The sequence below is a fragment of the Schistocerca cancellata genome, chromosome 5 (assembly GCF_023864275.1).
Source record: "Schistocerca cancellata isolate TAMUIC-IGC-003103 chromosome 5, iqSchCanc2.1, whole genome shotgun sequence".
In the NCBI taxonomy this organism is placed as follows: domain Eukaryota; kingdom Metazoa; phylum Arthropoda; class Insecta; order Orthoptera; family Acrididae; genus Schistocerca; species Schistocerca cancellata.
In genome coordinates, this window is record NC_064630.1 from 362,230,549 (window position 1) to 362,244,560 (window position 14,012).

Below are 14,012 nucleotides of genomic sequence, written 5' to 3' on the forward strand. Positions count from 1 at the left end.
TATTACAGTCTCTCCACAAGCTTGAACAGTCCCCTGCTGACATCAAGGGCCCATGAATTCATAAGGTTGTCTCCATACCTGTACATGTCCATCCGCTCGACACAATTTGAAATGAGACTCGTCCGACCAGTCATAATGTTTCCAGTCGTCTACAGTCCAATGTCGGTGTCGAAGGACCTAGGCGAGGCGCAAAGCTATGTGACGTGCAGTCATCAACGGTACACGAGTGGGCCTTTGAGTCCGAAAGCCCATATCGATAATGTTTCGTTGAATGTTTCGCACGCTGACACGAGTTGATAGCCCGCAGCAATTTGCAGAAGGGTTGCACTTCTGTCACGTTGAACGATTCTCTTCAGTCGTCGTTGGTCCCGTTCTTGCAGCATCTTTCTCCGTCCGCAGCGACGTCAGATATCTGATATTTTACCGTATTCCTGATATTCTCAGCACTCTCCCGAAATGATCGTACGGGAAAATCCCCACTTGATCGCTACCTCGGAGATGGTGTGTCCAATCGCTCGTGCGCGGAGTATAACACCACGTTCAAGTTCACTGAAATCTTGATAACCTGCGATTGCAGCAGCAGTAACCGATCTAACAACTGCGCCAGACACTTTCTGTCTTATATAGGTTTTGCCGACGGTAGCGCCATGTTCTGCCTGTTTACGTTTCTCTATATCTGAATACTCTTGCCTATACCAGTTTCTTTGGCGCTTCAGTGTAGAATGGATTACAGAAAAAAGAAAGTAACTAGAAAGAAACAATGTAAAATAATTGTGGATCATAGAAATAACAAAATATTAAATTTAGAATGTTTTCAAAGTAGAGAAAAATGAGAAATCAGGAAATGGCGCAGATGAAAGGAAAAGGCGACATGGGAACCAGACGAAAGAGAAATGGAAGAATAGGAAACCACAAACAAAAGGGGAGTTGTCGCTCGATCCTAGGTCCATTGTAAGATACCTGACTAACTCGTGGAGCCATATATAACATCTAACTTGAGCGAACATGAAGTAGCTGACGTATGAAGTCATTAGGCGGAGAGAGGCAGAAAAGACAAATGTTTCCACGTAGCTACAGCGGTCGTGAAAAACTGCGACAGCTGAATCGGCTTGTGTTCTGACTGGCTGCCGTAATAACATAATATAGAGTGATAGACGTCCGGTCTGTACGCCACATCTCATTTTTACATTTATTAATTATTACCAAATTAATTTTCACTTTGTGTTTACAATTACATGATGGAATCTTTTGATACTGCACTATGATTAAATAGTGAAAAAACCATTTTATTGATAACTTTTAGAACACATTTGAACAATAAGGAAAGCCGCATCATTCCGGGTATCATCGACTTCGGGCCGAGTTGGTTTACGCCAAACTTTCGTGTGTTAAGTCGTTACAGTTAAGCTTGATGAACTGGAGTGAGCATTTAAGGCTCATAATTGATGAGTTTAGGAAGGTGTAATTTGGCTTTAGAAATATTAACAATATTTAACAAAACAGAAAGCCCGTGGGGTTTTAACTACCTGACGCGGCTGGAAGCCCGAAAAGATTTTATTAATCCATAACGCCACGATCCATGCATACTCATACATTAATAGTATTTATTTATCAGTTTTAAAGCAAAAAAGAATTGTGTTTGAGCATTAAGATTGATTAACCTTTTCGTGTGAGTTCTATAAGTATGCGCAACGCTACGCAATATTACTGTTCAGTTTACTATTTTATCTGAAGAAATGTGCGCAATAAACAGAAGCTTGCGTCCCAATAAACTACGGGCCTCATTACTTCAGTAAGAGAAAGCCTTGGCCTGTTTCTTCGTAGTTCCGTTAAAGCGTTTCAGTGAAAGCAGCAGACTCAAGATCTATGGGCTACCTCTGTACTGGGGTGACGGCATCACTTAAAAAAAGCCACGTGTATGGACCTATTACAAATTCTGCGTTTTGCTTTGGCATTTCAAGCTACAACTAGGCCGTTGCACTTCTTGGTATTTCAGTACAAACGGAGAAGAGAATCGCACTGATGACTAACTATATTCGTATTCAGCTGCGATTGCAGAATCGCCATGCCATACGAAGATACGAGCAAATAAAAAATAATAAATCTATATTATTCTTCAACTTCTGGTGAACTCATCACGAAATAATTCACAGGTGAACAGAAGGACATCAGGGTCCAACGGGCACAATATTTCGGGAGGTGACAACGTTGCCATCATCGGAGACTCCTACGACCTACTCCGCCTATAAATCCACCAAAAAACAGAAGAGGAAACTGAAGAGGACGCGGCTTGTGTCTTTATTAAACAGTGTTTTGTGACACATTGTCTAGAAAGAAAGGACGAATTCTCCTGAAACACTGATTTCCGCGCACCAGCTGAAATACAGGAACTGCTTGATAGTGTCTTAGAGGACCACAGGCTACAGCAGCTCCCCTGCCGAAGTGATAGGACATGCATAGGTCAGATGGCGCTTACTATAGAAAATTGCTGCCGTTAACGCCAGCAGCACTCCAGATCGTCGCAGTCTAAATAGTCGGCAAACACGGAACACTGCCTATCCGAACTACACTGAATGGATTTCGTTTGTACAGAGGTTCTGACACAGAGGTCTAACTTATGGGACTGTGTTGTTGTTGTGGTCTTCAGTCCTGAGACTGGTTTGATGCAGCTCTCCATGCTAATCTATCCTGTGCAAGCTCCTTCATCTCCCAGTACCTACTGCAATCTACATCCTTCTGAATCTGCTTAGTGTATTCATCTCTTCGTCTCCCTCTACGATTTTTACCCTCCACGCTGCCCTCCAATGCTAAATTTGTGATCCCTTGATGCCTCAGGACATGTCCTGCCAACCGATCCCTTCTTCTAGTCAAGTTGTGCCACAAACTTCTCTTCTCCCCAATTGTATTCAATACCTCCTCATTAGTTATGTGATCTACCCACCTAATCTTCAACATTCTTCTGTAGCACCACATTTCGAAAGCTTCTATTCTCTTCTTGTCGAAACTATTTATTGTACATGTTTCACTTCCATACATGGCTACACTCCATACAAATACTTTCAGAAACGACTTCCTGACACTTAAATCTATACTCGATGTTAACAAATTTCTCTTCTTCAGCAACACTTTCCTCGCCATTGCCAGTCTACATTTTATATCCTCTCTACTTCGACCATCATCAGTTATTTTGCTCCCCAAATAGCAAAACTCCTTCACTACTTTAAGTGTCTCATTTCCTAATCTAATTCCCTCAGCATCACCCGACTTAATTCGACTACATTCTATTATCCTTGTTTTGCTTTTGTTGATGTTCATCTTATATCCTCCTTTCAAGACACTGTCCATTCCATTCAACTGCTCTTCCAAGTCCTTTGCTGTCTCTGATAGAATTACAATGTCATCGGCGAACCTCAAAGTTTTTATTTCTTCTCCCTGGATTTTAATACCTACTCCTAATTTTTCTTTTGTTTCCTTTACTGCTTGCTCAATATACAGATTGAATAACATCGGGGAGAGGCTACAACCATGTCTTACTCCCTTCCCAACCACTGCTTCCCTTTCATGCTCCTCGACTCTTATGACTGCCATCTGCTTTCTGTACAAATTGTAAATAGCCTTTCGCTCTCTGTATTTTACCCCTGCCACCTTTAGAATTTGAAAGAGAGTATTCCAGTCAACATTGTCAAAAGCTTTCTCTAAGTCTACAGACGCTAGAAACGTAGGTTTGCCTTTCCTTAATCTTTCTTCTAAGATAAGTCGTAAGGTCAGTATTGTCTCACGTGTTCCAACATTTCTACGGAATCCAAACTTATCTTCCCCGAGGTCGGCTTCTACCAGTTTTTCCATTCGTCTGTAAATAATTCGTGTTAGTATTTTGCAGCTGTGACTTATTAAACTGATAGTTCGGTAATTTTCACATCTGTCAACACCTGCTTTCTTTGGGATTGGAATTATTATACTCTTGTTGAAGTCTGAGGGTATTTCGCCTGTCTCGTACATCTTGCTCACGAGATGGTAGAGTTTTGTCAGGACTGGCTCTCCCAAGGCCGTCAGTAGTTCCAATGGAATGTTGTCTACTCCCGGGGCCTTGTTTCGACTCAGGTCTTTCAGTGCTCTGTCAAACTCTTCACGCATTATCGTATCTCCCATTTCATCTTCATCTACATCCTCTTCCATTTCCATAATATTGTCCTCAAGTACATCGTCCTTGTATAGACCCTCTATATACTCCTTCCACCTTTCTGCTTTTCCCTCTTTGCTTAGAACTGGGTTTCCATCTGAGATCTTCACATTCATACAAGTGGCTCTCTTTTCTCCAAAGGTCTCTTTAATTTTCCTGTAGGCTGTATCTGTCTTACCCCTAGTGAGATAAGCCTCCACATCCTTACATTTGTCCTCTAGCCATGCCTGCTTAGCCATTTTGCACTTCCTGTCGATCTCATTTTTGAGACGTTTGTATTCCTTTTTGCCTGCTTCATTTACTGCATTTTTATATTTTCTCCTTTCATCAATTAAATTCAATATTTCTTCTGTTACCCAAGGATTTCTACTAGCCCTCGTCTTTTTACCTACTTGATCCTCTGCTGCCTTCACTACTTCATCCCTCAGAGCTACCCATTCGTCTTCTACTGTATTTCTTTCCCCCATTCCTGTCAATTGTTCCCTTATGCTCTCCCTGAAACTCTGTACAACCTCTGGTTCTTTCAGTTTATCCAGGTCCCATCTCCTTGAATTCCCACCTTTTTGCAGTTTCTTCAGTTTTAATCTACAGGTCATAACCAATAGATTGTGGTCAGAGTCCACATCTGCCCCTGGAAATGTCCTACAATTTAATACCTGGTTCCTAAATCTCTGTCTTACCATTATATAATCTATCTGATACCTTTTAGTATCTCCAGGATTCTTCCATGTATACAACCTTCTTTTATGATTCTTGAACCAAGTCTTAGCTATGATTAAGTTATGCTCTGTGCAAAAGTCTAACAGACGGCCTCCTCTTTCATTTCTTAGCCCCAAACCATATTCTCCTACTATGTTTCCTTGTCTCCCTTTTCCTACTGTCAAGTTCCAGTCACCCATGACTATTAAATTTTCGTCTCCCTTCACTACCTGAATAATTTCTTTTATCTCATCATACATTTATTCAATTTCTTCGTCATCTGCAGAGCTAGTTGGCATATAAACTTGTACTACTGTAGTAGGCGTGGGCTTCGTGTCTATCTTGGCCACAATAATGCGTTCACTATGGTGTCTGTAGTAGCCTACCCGCAGTCCTATTTTTTTTATTCATTATTAAACCTACTCCTGCATTACCCCTATTTGATTTTGTATTTATAACCCTGTATTCACCTGACCAGAAGTCTTGTTCCTCCTGCCACCAGACTTCACTAATTCCCACTATATCCAACTTTAACCTATCCATTTCCCTTTTTAAATTTTCTAACCCACCTGCCCGATTAAGGGAACTGACATTCCACGCTCCGATCCGTAGAACGCCAGTTTTCTTTCTCCTGATAACGACGTCCTCTTGAGTAGTCCCCGACCGGAGATCCGAATGGGGGACTATTTCACCTCCGGAATATTTTACCCAAGAGGACGCCATCATCATTTAACCATACAGTAAAGCTGCACGCCCTCGGGAAAAATTACGGCTGTATTTTCCCCTTGCTTTCAGCCGTTCGCAGTACCACAACAGCAAGGCCGTTTTGGTTAATGTTACAAGGCCAGATCAGTCAATCATCCAGACTGTTGCCCCTGCAACTACTGAAAAGGCTGCTGCCCCTCTTCAGGAACCACACATTTGTCTGGCCTCTCAACAGATACCCCTCTGTTGTGGTTGCACCTACGGTACGGCTATCTGTATCGTTGAGGCACGCAAGCCTCCCCACCAACGACAAGGTCCATGGTTCATGGAGGGAGGCTTGTGGGACTGTGTCATTAAAAAAAAAGGGCATCGAGATTCGAGTAGCGGAACTGCTGATAGGTCGCGATAGTGGTTACATCCTTAATATGGCCTGGGACCGGCAATTAGTTGCTAGAGCAAGGAGATATTGCTCAACGAACCGACTTCGGGGACAAACAGCGCAAGAGCTTAGACGCCGCCAACAAGCGTCCGTGGGTGCAAACTCCGGGCGGAGCGACGAATCGGCAGGACGGGACGAGGAGATACGCTATGTGATCAAAAGTATCCAGACACCCCCAAAAACATACGTTTTTCATAGTAGGTGCATTGTGCTGCCACCTGCTGACAGGTACTCCATATCAGTGACCTTAGTAGTCATCAGACATCGTGAGAGAGCAGAATGGGGCGCTCCGCGGAACTAACGGACTTCCAACGTAGTCAGATGATTGTGTGTCACTTGTGTCATACGTCGTACGCGAGATTTCCACACTCCTAAACATTCCTAGGTCCACTGTTTCCCATGTGATAGCGAAGTGGAAACGTGGGGGACACGTACAGCTCAAAAGAGTACAGTCCGACCGCGTTTGTTGACTGATAGTGACCGCAGACATTTGAAGAGTGTCGTAATGCGTAATAGCCAGACATCTATTCAGACCATCACACAAGAATTCCAAACTGCATCAGGATCTACTGCAAGTACTATGCCAATTTGGCGCGAGGTGAGAAAACTTTGATTTCATAGTCGAGCGGCTGCTCAAAAGCCACACATCACATCGGTAGATGCCAAACGACGCCTCGCTTGGTGTAAACATTGGACGACTGAACAGTCGAAAAACGTTGTGTGGAGTGACGAATCACGGCACACAATGTGGCGGTCTGATGGCAGGGTGTGGGTAAGGCGAATGCCCGGTGAACGTCATCCGCCAGCGTGTGTAGTGCCATCATTAAAATTCGGAGGCGGTGATGTGATGGTGTGGTCGTGTTTTTCATGGAGGGGACTTGCACCGCTTGCTGTTTTGCGTGACACTCTCACAGCACATGCCTACATTGCTGTTTAAAGCACTTTCTTGCTTCCCGTTGTTGAAGAGCAATTCGGGGATGGCGATTGCATTTTTCAACACGATAGAGCATCTGTTCATAATGCACGGCGTGTGGCAGAGTGGTTACACGACAATATGTGGGGTGCGTACTGTAAGACCTTCGATTCACACACCATCAGATTATTTGACTTGTCGCTCTAACGAAGTAGGCTAGTGTCAGCAATATGTCTCGTGGTCTTATTGTGATGTGTTTATCTTTTGACATTAGGTCAGACGATAGAAATGCCACTTGCACGCTTAGAGTAGCAGATTGACGGTGACCAACTTTAAACAGAACTTGATTAATTTTCGCACACATTTATTAACATAATAACAAGCATAAAAATTTCTTAACTTGGTTCTGGATGCTATTTACAATTGACAGTCTGAAGTTCCTTTGGTCTTCGTGCGTTAATCTTATTCTCACATATCTCTGAAACTTGACAAAGTGTCTATACATTTAACTTCATGGCTATGTACAGGTATATGATAATCTTATTAGGTGCAGACTGAAACTTGACTATAGACTGGTACAGACTAATGCAGAGTGGTACAGACTGGTGCAGACAAATGCAGACTGACTAATCGGAGGTCTGTACACTCGTTATAATACCTCACGTGTTCAGGTATCACTGCGCGAGTGTGATCCGCGAGGAGAAAAGGTTCTATGTTAGCAGCAATCTCATTGGCTGCGTTACATATTAATACGCGGATCGGCGGAAGCAGAATTTCGTCTGTCTCTAAGGCAGCGCCATCTCGTAGTGTGGAGGCGGACGAGCGCTGCGCCTGCGCTGTTGTGCTTAGCGGGGCGCGCTCTAGTGGGAAAGTTGTGTACGCGCTGACTACGCGGAAGTATGTACACAACACAATAACATCTCTGTAATGGACTGGCCTGCACAGAGTCCTGATATGCATCCTATAGAACACCAAGAGATGTTTTGGAACGCCAACTTCGTGCCAAGTCTCACCGTTTGACATCGATAGCTTTTCTCAGTGCAGCACTCCGTGAAGAAAGGGCTGCCATTCACCAAGAAACTTTCCATCACATGATTGAACGTATGGCTGCGAAAGTGGAAGCCGTGATCAAGGCTAAGGGTAGGCCAACACCATATTGGATTCCAGCATTACCGATGGACGGCGCCACGAATTTGGTCATTTTCAGCCAGGTGTCGGCATACTTTTCATCACATAGTGTACAAGCTCCGTGCGGCTTTTGGGCAGTCAGTTCATCAGCGCACCTGATGACAGTCACGCGATCACTTATCGAAATATTGTATCTCTTGGTCACTGTCATCCAGCCGTTCACCGGTGGACTGTTTCATCAGTAATTCTGTGGCTGATAATGTGTCAGCGACAAGCAGACTCTGTGCGGCTGGTCCCGGTGGAGGTTCGAGTCCTCCCTCGCGCATGGGTGTATGTGTTTGTCCTTAGGATCATTTATGTTCAGTAGAGTGTAGGCTTAGGGACTGATGACCTTATCAGTTAAGTCCCATAAGATTTCACACACATTTGAACATTTGACAAGCAATCAAAATATCCATGGATGTACTGCCAGTCTACAGTGTCCAACGGGCACAATATTTCGGCGATCATACATGTCGCCATCATCAGGTGAACTGACGGACTGAGCTCCTGTGAGCGTGCCGGCACGGAGATCCGTACGCTATGACTGCTCAGAGGGAACTGGGTTCAGTCGCGGCGGCGGCCGATTAAAATACCCTCCGTCCGCGGCGCGCTCCCTCCGCTGTCAATGTGGCAGGTCGTATATTGGTCAGACGATGCGTACCGTCGAGGATCGATGCCGTGAACACCAGAGGCACATTCGACTGATGTATCCGAGCAAGTCGGCGGTCGCTGAACATGGTCGGAAAATCACGCTATGGAGTATGAACGCACGAGGATTCTGGTACAGACGTCGAGATACTGGGAAAGCGTTGTTAGAGAGGCCATCGAAATTCGCGCCAATGACGACCTCATAAACCGTGACTGTCTGGAACCAGCGATTGGATTAATCAAGAGTAAATCGAGCAAACGTATAGGTGTGACGACGACGGCGGACAGAGCTATCACTCCGACGTCATCTCAGACGCCGTCGCAATCTATTCCACCGCGCGACCGTGGCGCGGGGCGCGGACAGCGGAGGGAGCGCGCCGCGGGCGGAGGGTATTTAAATCGGCCACCACCGCGACCAAACCCAGTTCCCTCTTAACAGCCATAGCGTACGGGTCTCCGTGCCGGCACGTTCACAGGAGCTCAGTCCGTCAGTTCACCTGATGATGGCGACATGTATGATCGCCGAAATATTGTGCCCGTTGGACACTGTAGACCGGCAGTACACCCGTGGATATTTTGATTATCAAATACGCCAGGAGGAACTCAAGAATCACATTTGACAAGCAGACTGTGATAAATCAACAGAGGAGCCGCTGCTGACCTTGGAGTGGTTGGTGTCGACGAAGAAGTGCGTCTCGGTGCGGCCGACGCCGGCTCGCACGGGCGGCGCGGTGAACTGGTCGAGCACGCCGGCCGCCGGCTGCCCCAGCGCCGCGTCCAGCAAGTCTGCGCGGCCCGTCTCCGCCAGCACGCGCAGACCCGGCGAGGCCACGGCGCCCACGCGGAACAGCGGCGCCGCCTGCCCGCTGTGCGACCGACCTGCGGAAACACGGGGAAACGCGGCGCTGTATACACTTACCGACGTACCCTCTCCACAAATCAAGGACAAGGCTAGTCTAGCAAAAGACTACCTGGACCACTTCAAAAAAAAAAAAAAAAAAAAAAAAAATGGTTCAAATGGCTCTGAGCACTATGGGACTTAACATCTATGGTCATCAGTCCCCTAGAACTTAGAACTACTTAAACCTAACTAACCTAAGGACAGCACACAACACCCAGCCATCACGAGGCAGAGAAAATCCCTGACCCCGCCGGGAATCGAACTCGGGAACCCGGGCGTGGGAAGCGAGAACGCTACCGTACGGCCACGAGATGCGGGCACCTGGACCACTTCTCCGTGCATATGCAGGGAGGTCAGAAACAGTCTGAAAAGCTTGCAAAACTGCTGCAGGGTAGGTTGTGCCATATCGGTGACACCGAGCGAGGCGAAAACGAGCTCGCCCAGCTGTGGTCTGGCGGTGGAGATTTGAGCGGTAAACCACATTAGGAGGTGGATGGATGGAGAGGTTGGTATGGGCGCACATCAAGGTCTTCAGCGCCCGCTCAATAACAGAGTCAAACGGGTGTCAGGAAAATTCTCAGAACAGGAAGATAAAACAGAATGTAAAACACAGGTAACAAGTTTGAAAAAATATGTGCCTACCCACACCTAAGCATGGGACGAAGCTTGTCGTCAGCAGGAAAAATATGGACAACACAGGAAGCAAACTGGGAGAAGGAGCTAAAACAATATAGCAGATGGAAGTGGCTGGCTGACGACAAGGAAAGAAGGGAGGAGCCAGCAACTCTGCAATACACTAAAACCTCTGGCCTAAAAGTTTACGCCAGAGTCCAGACACATCACAAAACTTTAAAACCCCACATTACGAGACTGTCTGACACTGATTTTTTTGGGACCTTCTTTTGGTGGGAAGAATTAATTAGAATTTAATCAAATTTCTACTTCATTTCATTCCTATTTCCAATAGTTTTTGTTAATTTTTTTGAATAATTATAGCCAGAAATAACTAAGTTACTCTGTGATGTCCGCTGAAGGTTGTGAGTATAGTTCTCCAATTGCGTGGAGTGTAGCCATTCCGATTTACATCTTAAATCAAAAAGGTTTTGATTTTGCATTAATAACTAATTTTCTAAGAATATGAACCCCAATGCAGGTGAAAATAATTAAAATTAAAAAAAATTACAGGTGTTGGAACAATTTACTTCGATTTTCACGATTTTTTTCTCTAAGTATGCAAAGAAAAATACCCTTAAAATCATGATATCACCTCACAAGTTGGTTCATAGAATTCGTAATTTTATGAAGAATCAAACTATTATTTTCATAATGATCGGTTGTATACTTTTTGAGTTAGACTGCACGCAAGTGTAAAAAGGTCATTTCGAGATAAACGCCTTTGGAAAATAAATTCTCGGAAACTAGAAATTCAAGGAATCAACAATAATATAAAACGCTTACATATTAATCTGACATTCCAGCACCACATAGTAATCCTCCTTCTTCTTCACAGGCTTCGTTTTACACTTGCAGCAGTGGTTTCCGAGCTTTCCGACCTTCCATCGATTCCAATGAACAATATCGATTCTGCCGGCTCAAGCGCTGGTTATTCATTTGTTCGGCATAAATGAAGCCTTGCGTGCCTACTGCAATTCCTACCTTGTTCATGACCATCAGAAGGGATGAATTTCCTTCACTGAATAAGCCTGCTGCTAAATACAATGTCATTTCAACGATTTTTGGTCCGGAGTGCAAATGTTTAGGAGCTCATCGACAAATAGTGGAATTAAAATGTTGATTCGCATTTTGTGCGTGGCCACCTAAAAGTCTCTCGAGTAATTCATCCCTTGATAAATCTTCATATATTGGAAAAATTTCCTTCTGTACGTCTGGGTGCAATGAAGTAGGGTGCGGTTCATGTTCCATTCCAAGGGCTGTTCGTTTCTCCCACTCGCACCAGCTGTCTTCTCCCTCTGGGCAATACCCGTGTCGAGGATTTTCATCCGTGGAATTCATATGATAATATGTCGCCATAACTGCTTTTTTTCATCGATGTGACTCGGTTGTATGTTCATAAAATCTAAACGAATGCGAATTTCGCTTTGAAATTTTGACAGGGTATTCTTGGATAGTTAAGCTAACGATTTATGAAATTTAAAAAAAATTGGATTTTTTGAACCTCCTAATGTGGTTTCCCCCTTTAACGTGCCGTCGTCCGCGTAGCTGTGAGAAGCGTGCAGCCAGCCGGGTGCAGACAGCGAAGAAGCCATCCATACCGCAATAACAACTGTAAAACGATGTCCTGCATAAGGTGGATTTCCCCTTGGAACTTTTCTTAAAAACATCCAAATAATGTGCTAAAATTGGAAGACAAGGCGGCCGAAATCGGCTATTTCCGCGTAAACATCGCTATGTTGTGCTCCCATAACAGGATCTGCTGTCATATGCAGAAATAAGATTTGCATATACATTAAGATGGCACGTATTTCATCTTGGTCCTACCGTACTTTGGATGACATAGATACGTGGCCAGGTCCGATTGTCTTAAATGTAAGCCTATCTTCTATTTTATCAGAAAAGGCTTAGGACAACTATTTGAAATCATTGTGTATACTCGTATTTAAGTGAACAGCTATTGTGGAAACGTGTAAACAGTGGAAAAGTTTGATACAACAGCGGAACCTGGCTGGAGACCCCGACTTGTCCGTATTTATGCTGCAACAGCCAACTTTGTCGACCTCGCCTTTCAATTGTAGCACATCTCTCCGATATTTTTGCGAAAAATTTCACTACCTACATTAAAAAACGTTGTATCGCTGCACTCAGCTTTCAAAGCGCTTTCCATTGTCCTTAATTACCACATCGTTCCATTTAAAGAACCACACTTGCTTCTGGATCTCAGTTAATAAAAGAGTTGAGAACATTATCCACAGTTACGTGCGCCTCTGCCTGCTATAATTTAGCGGAAATCTCCTTTTTACAGAGTGATTCCGTGCCGATGTTAGAAACTTTCAGGCATGATCGAGAAGGATGAACGTATCACTTTGAGGTCAGGGGTCCTGATCCATAAACGACCGAATCGAAAGTTATAAGCGAAAATGGTTGCGGTACCTATGGCGGTAGAGTACATATACAGGTACTCTTGTTGCTGAGATTGTAGGGTAGGCAACTTTCAGAGGTGATTATATGGAGCAAAACAAGAAAACGTTATCTAGAAAACGTGGACTCTAAAATGCATCCTTTAAGAGCTATGGGCACTTGTCCAGTAGAAGAGATGTTTCATAGCAGTGAAGGTGATAAGTGCTCATAGCTGTTAAGATATGCAGTTTAGAACCCACCTTTACTCGACATTTTTTACTTGTTTTGGTGCATACTATCTCTTCTGAAAGTTACTTACCCTACAGTCTTAGCAACAACATTACCGGCACATGTATTCCAACATTACAAGTAACAGAACGATTTCCGCTGGTAACTATCGAATTGGTCATTTCCGGACCAGGTTACTTTCCTCAAACTGATGTGTTTTACCTTTATCCATTACCCATTACGATCATCCTGCGTATCTCGAACTGTTCACGAAATAAATTTTTAGGTTATTTATTAGGGGGCTCTAAGTTTCGGTTAAGCGACCATCTTCAAGTCAAGGTTGAACACTACACCAAATTAATTGAAGTTTTATAATTCGCCTCTGGCCACATAATATGCTGAACACAGTAATAGACTGCTAATTTTTTGCACTTGCTGACCGATGGAAAATATAAAATATATCGACGTGCATCTGGGTTGGAGTGGGTGCGAATTACGTGGCGCCGTGTCATGTATTCTACTCTTATGAGACATTCAATACATTCCATAGACAATATCTAGAGCACAGACTTTTCTTTGATCTACAACAAGGCGTGCAAAATCCTCAACTGCAGTCCTGTCCAGCCTCCAGAAAAAAAGAGAGAGTGATTAAATAAAATGTAATTAAAATTTCTACCACAGATTTGGATTGCGCCGTAGAATTACGAATCTGATTATATAGGACACAGGTTGCTCAGATTATTAATTGAAAACTCAGTGAAATTAAATAATCGGTAAATGATATTAAACCAGATTTCCCGGCAATTAGAGCCTATCGTCTTGTGAGGGTAGAGTAATTTTCTGGAACCTGTTTTAATTACTCCTAATAATTTGCAATATGGCTAAATTCTACGAAGGCTGCGGAACCGTGACTTTAAATTTCGAGCCACGGATAATACGAGATGAAGGAATACCAGACGATATCGCCTTTCGCGGAATTGCTGCCAAGTCCGTAGCTCCGATTTCCGAATTGAGTAGTGAGGCTATAGCTGGTCGAAACAAATCACAGTGGCGA

At 44.1% G+C, this 14,012-nt stretch overlaps 1 protein-coding gene across 1 annotated transcript in view; it reads right to left on the reverse strand.

Moving 5' to 3' along the window:
* The window catches only part of LOC126187524 (spondin-2-like), a 612,132-nt gene that overhangs the window by 277,027 nt on the left and 321,093 nt on the right, over window positions 1–14,012 (reverse strand). Inside the window, exon 2 of the mRNA XM_049928660.1 lies at window positions 9,416–9,633. Coding sequence (XP_049784617.1) covers window positions 9,416–9,633 — 218 coding nt within the window. The remainder of the gene's footprint in view (window positions 1–9,415; window positions 9,634–14,012) is intronic.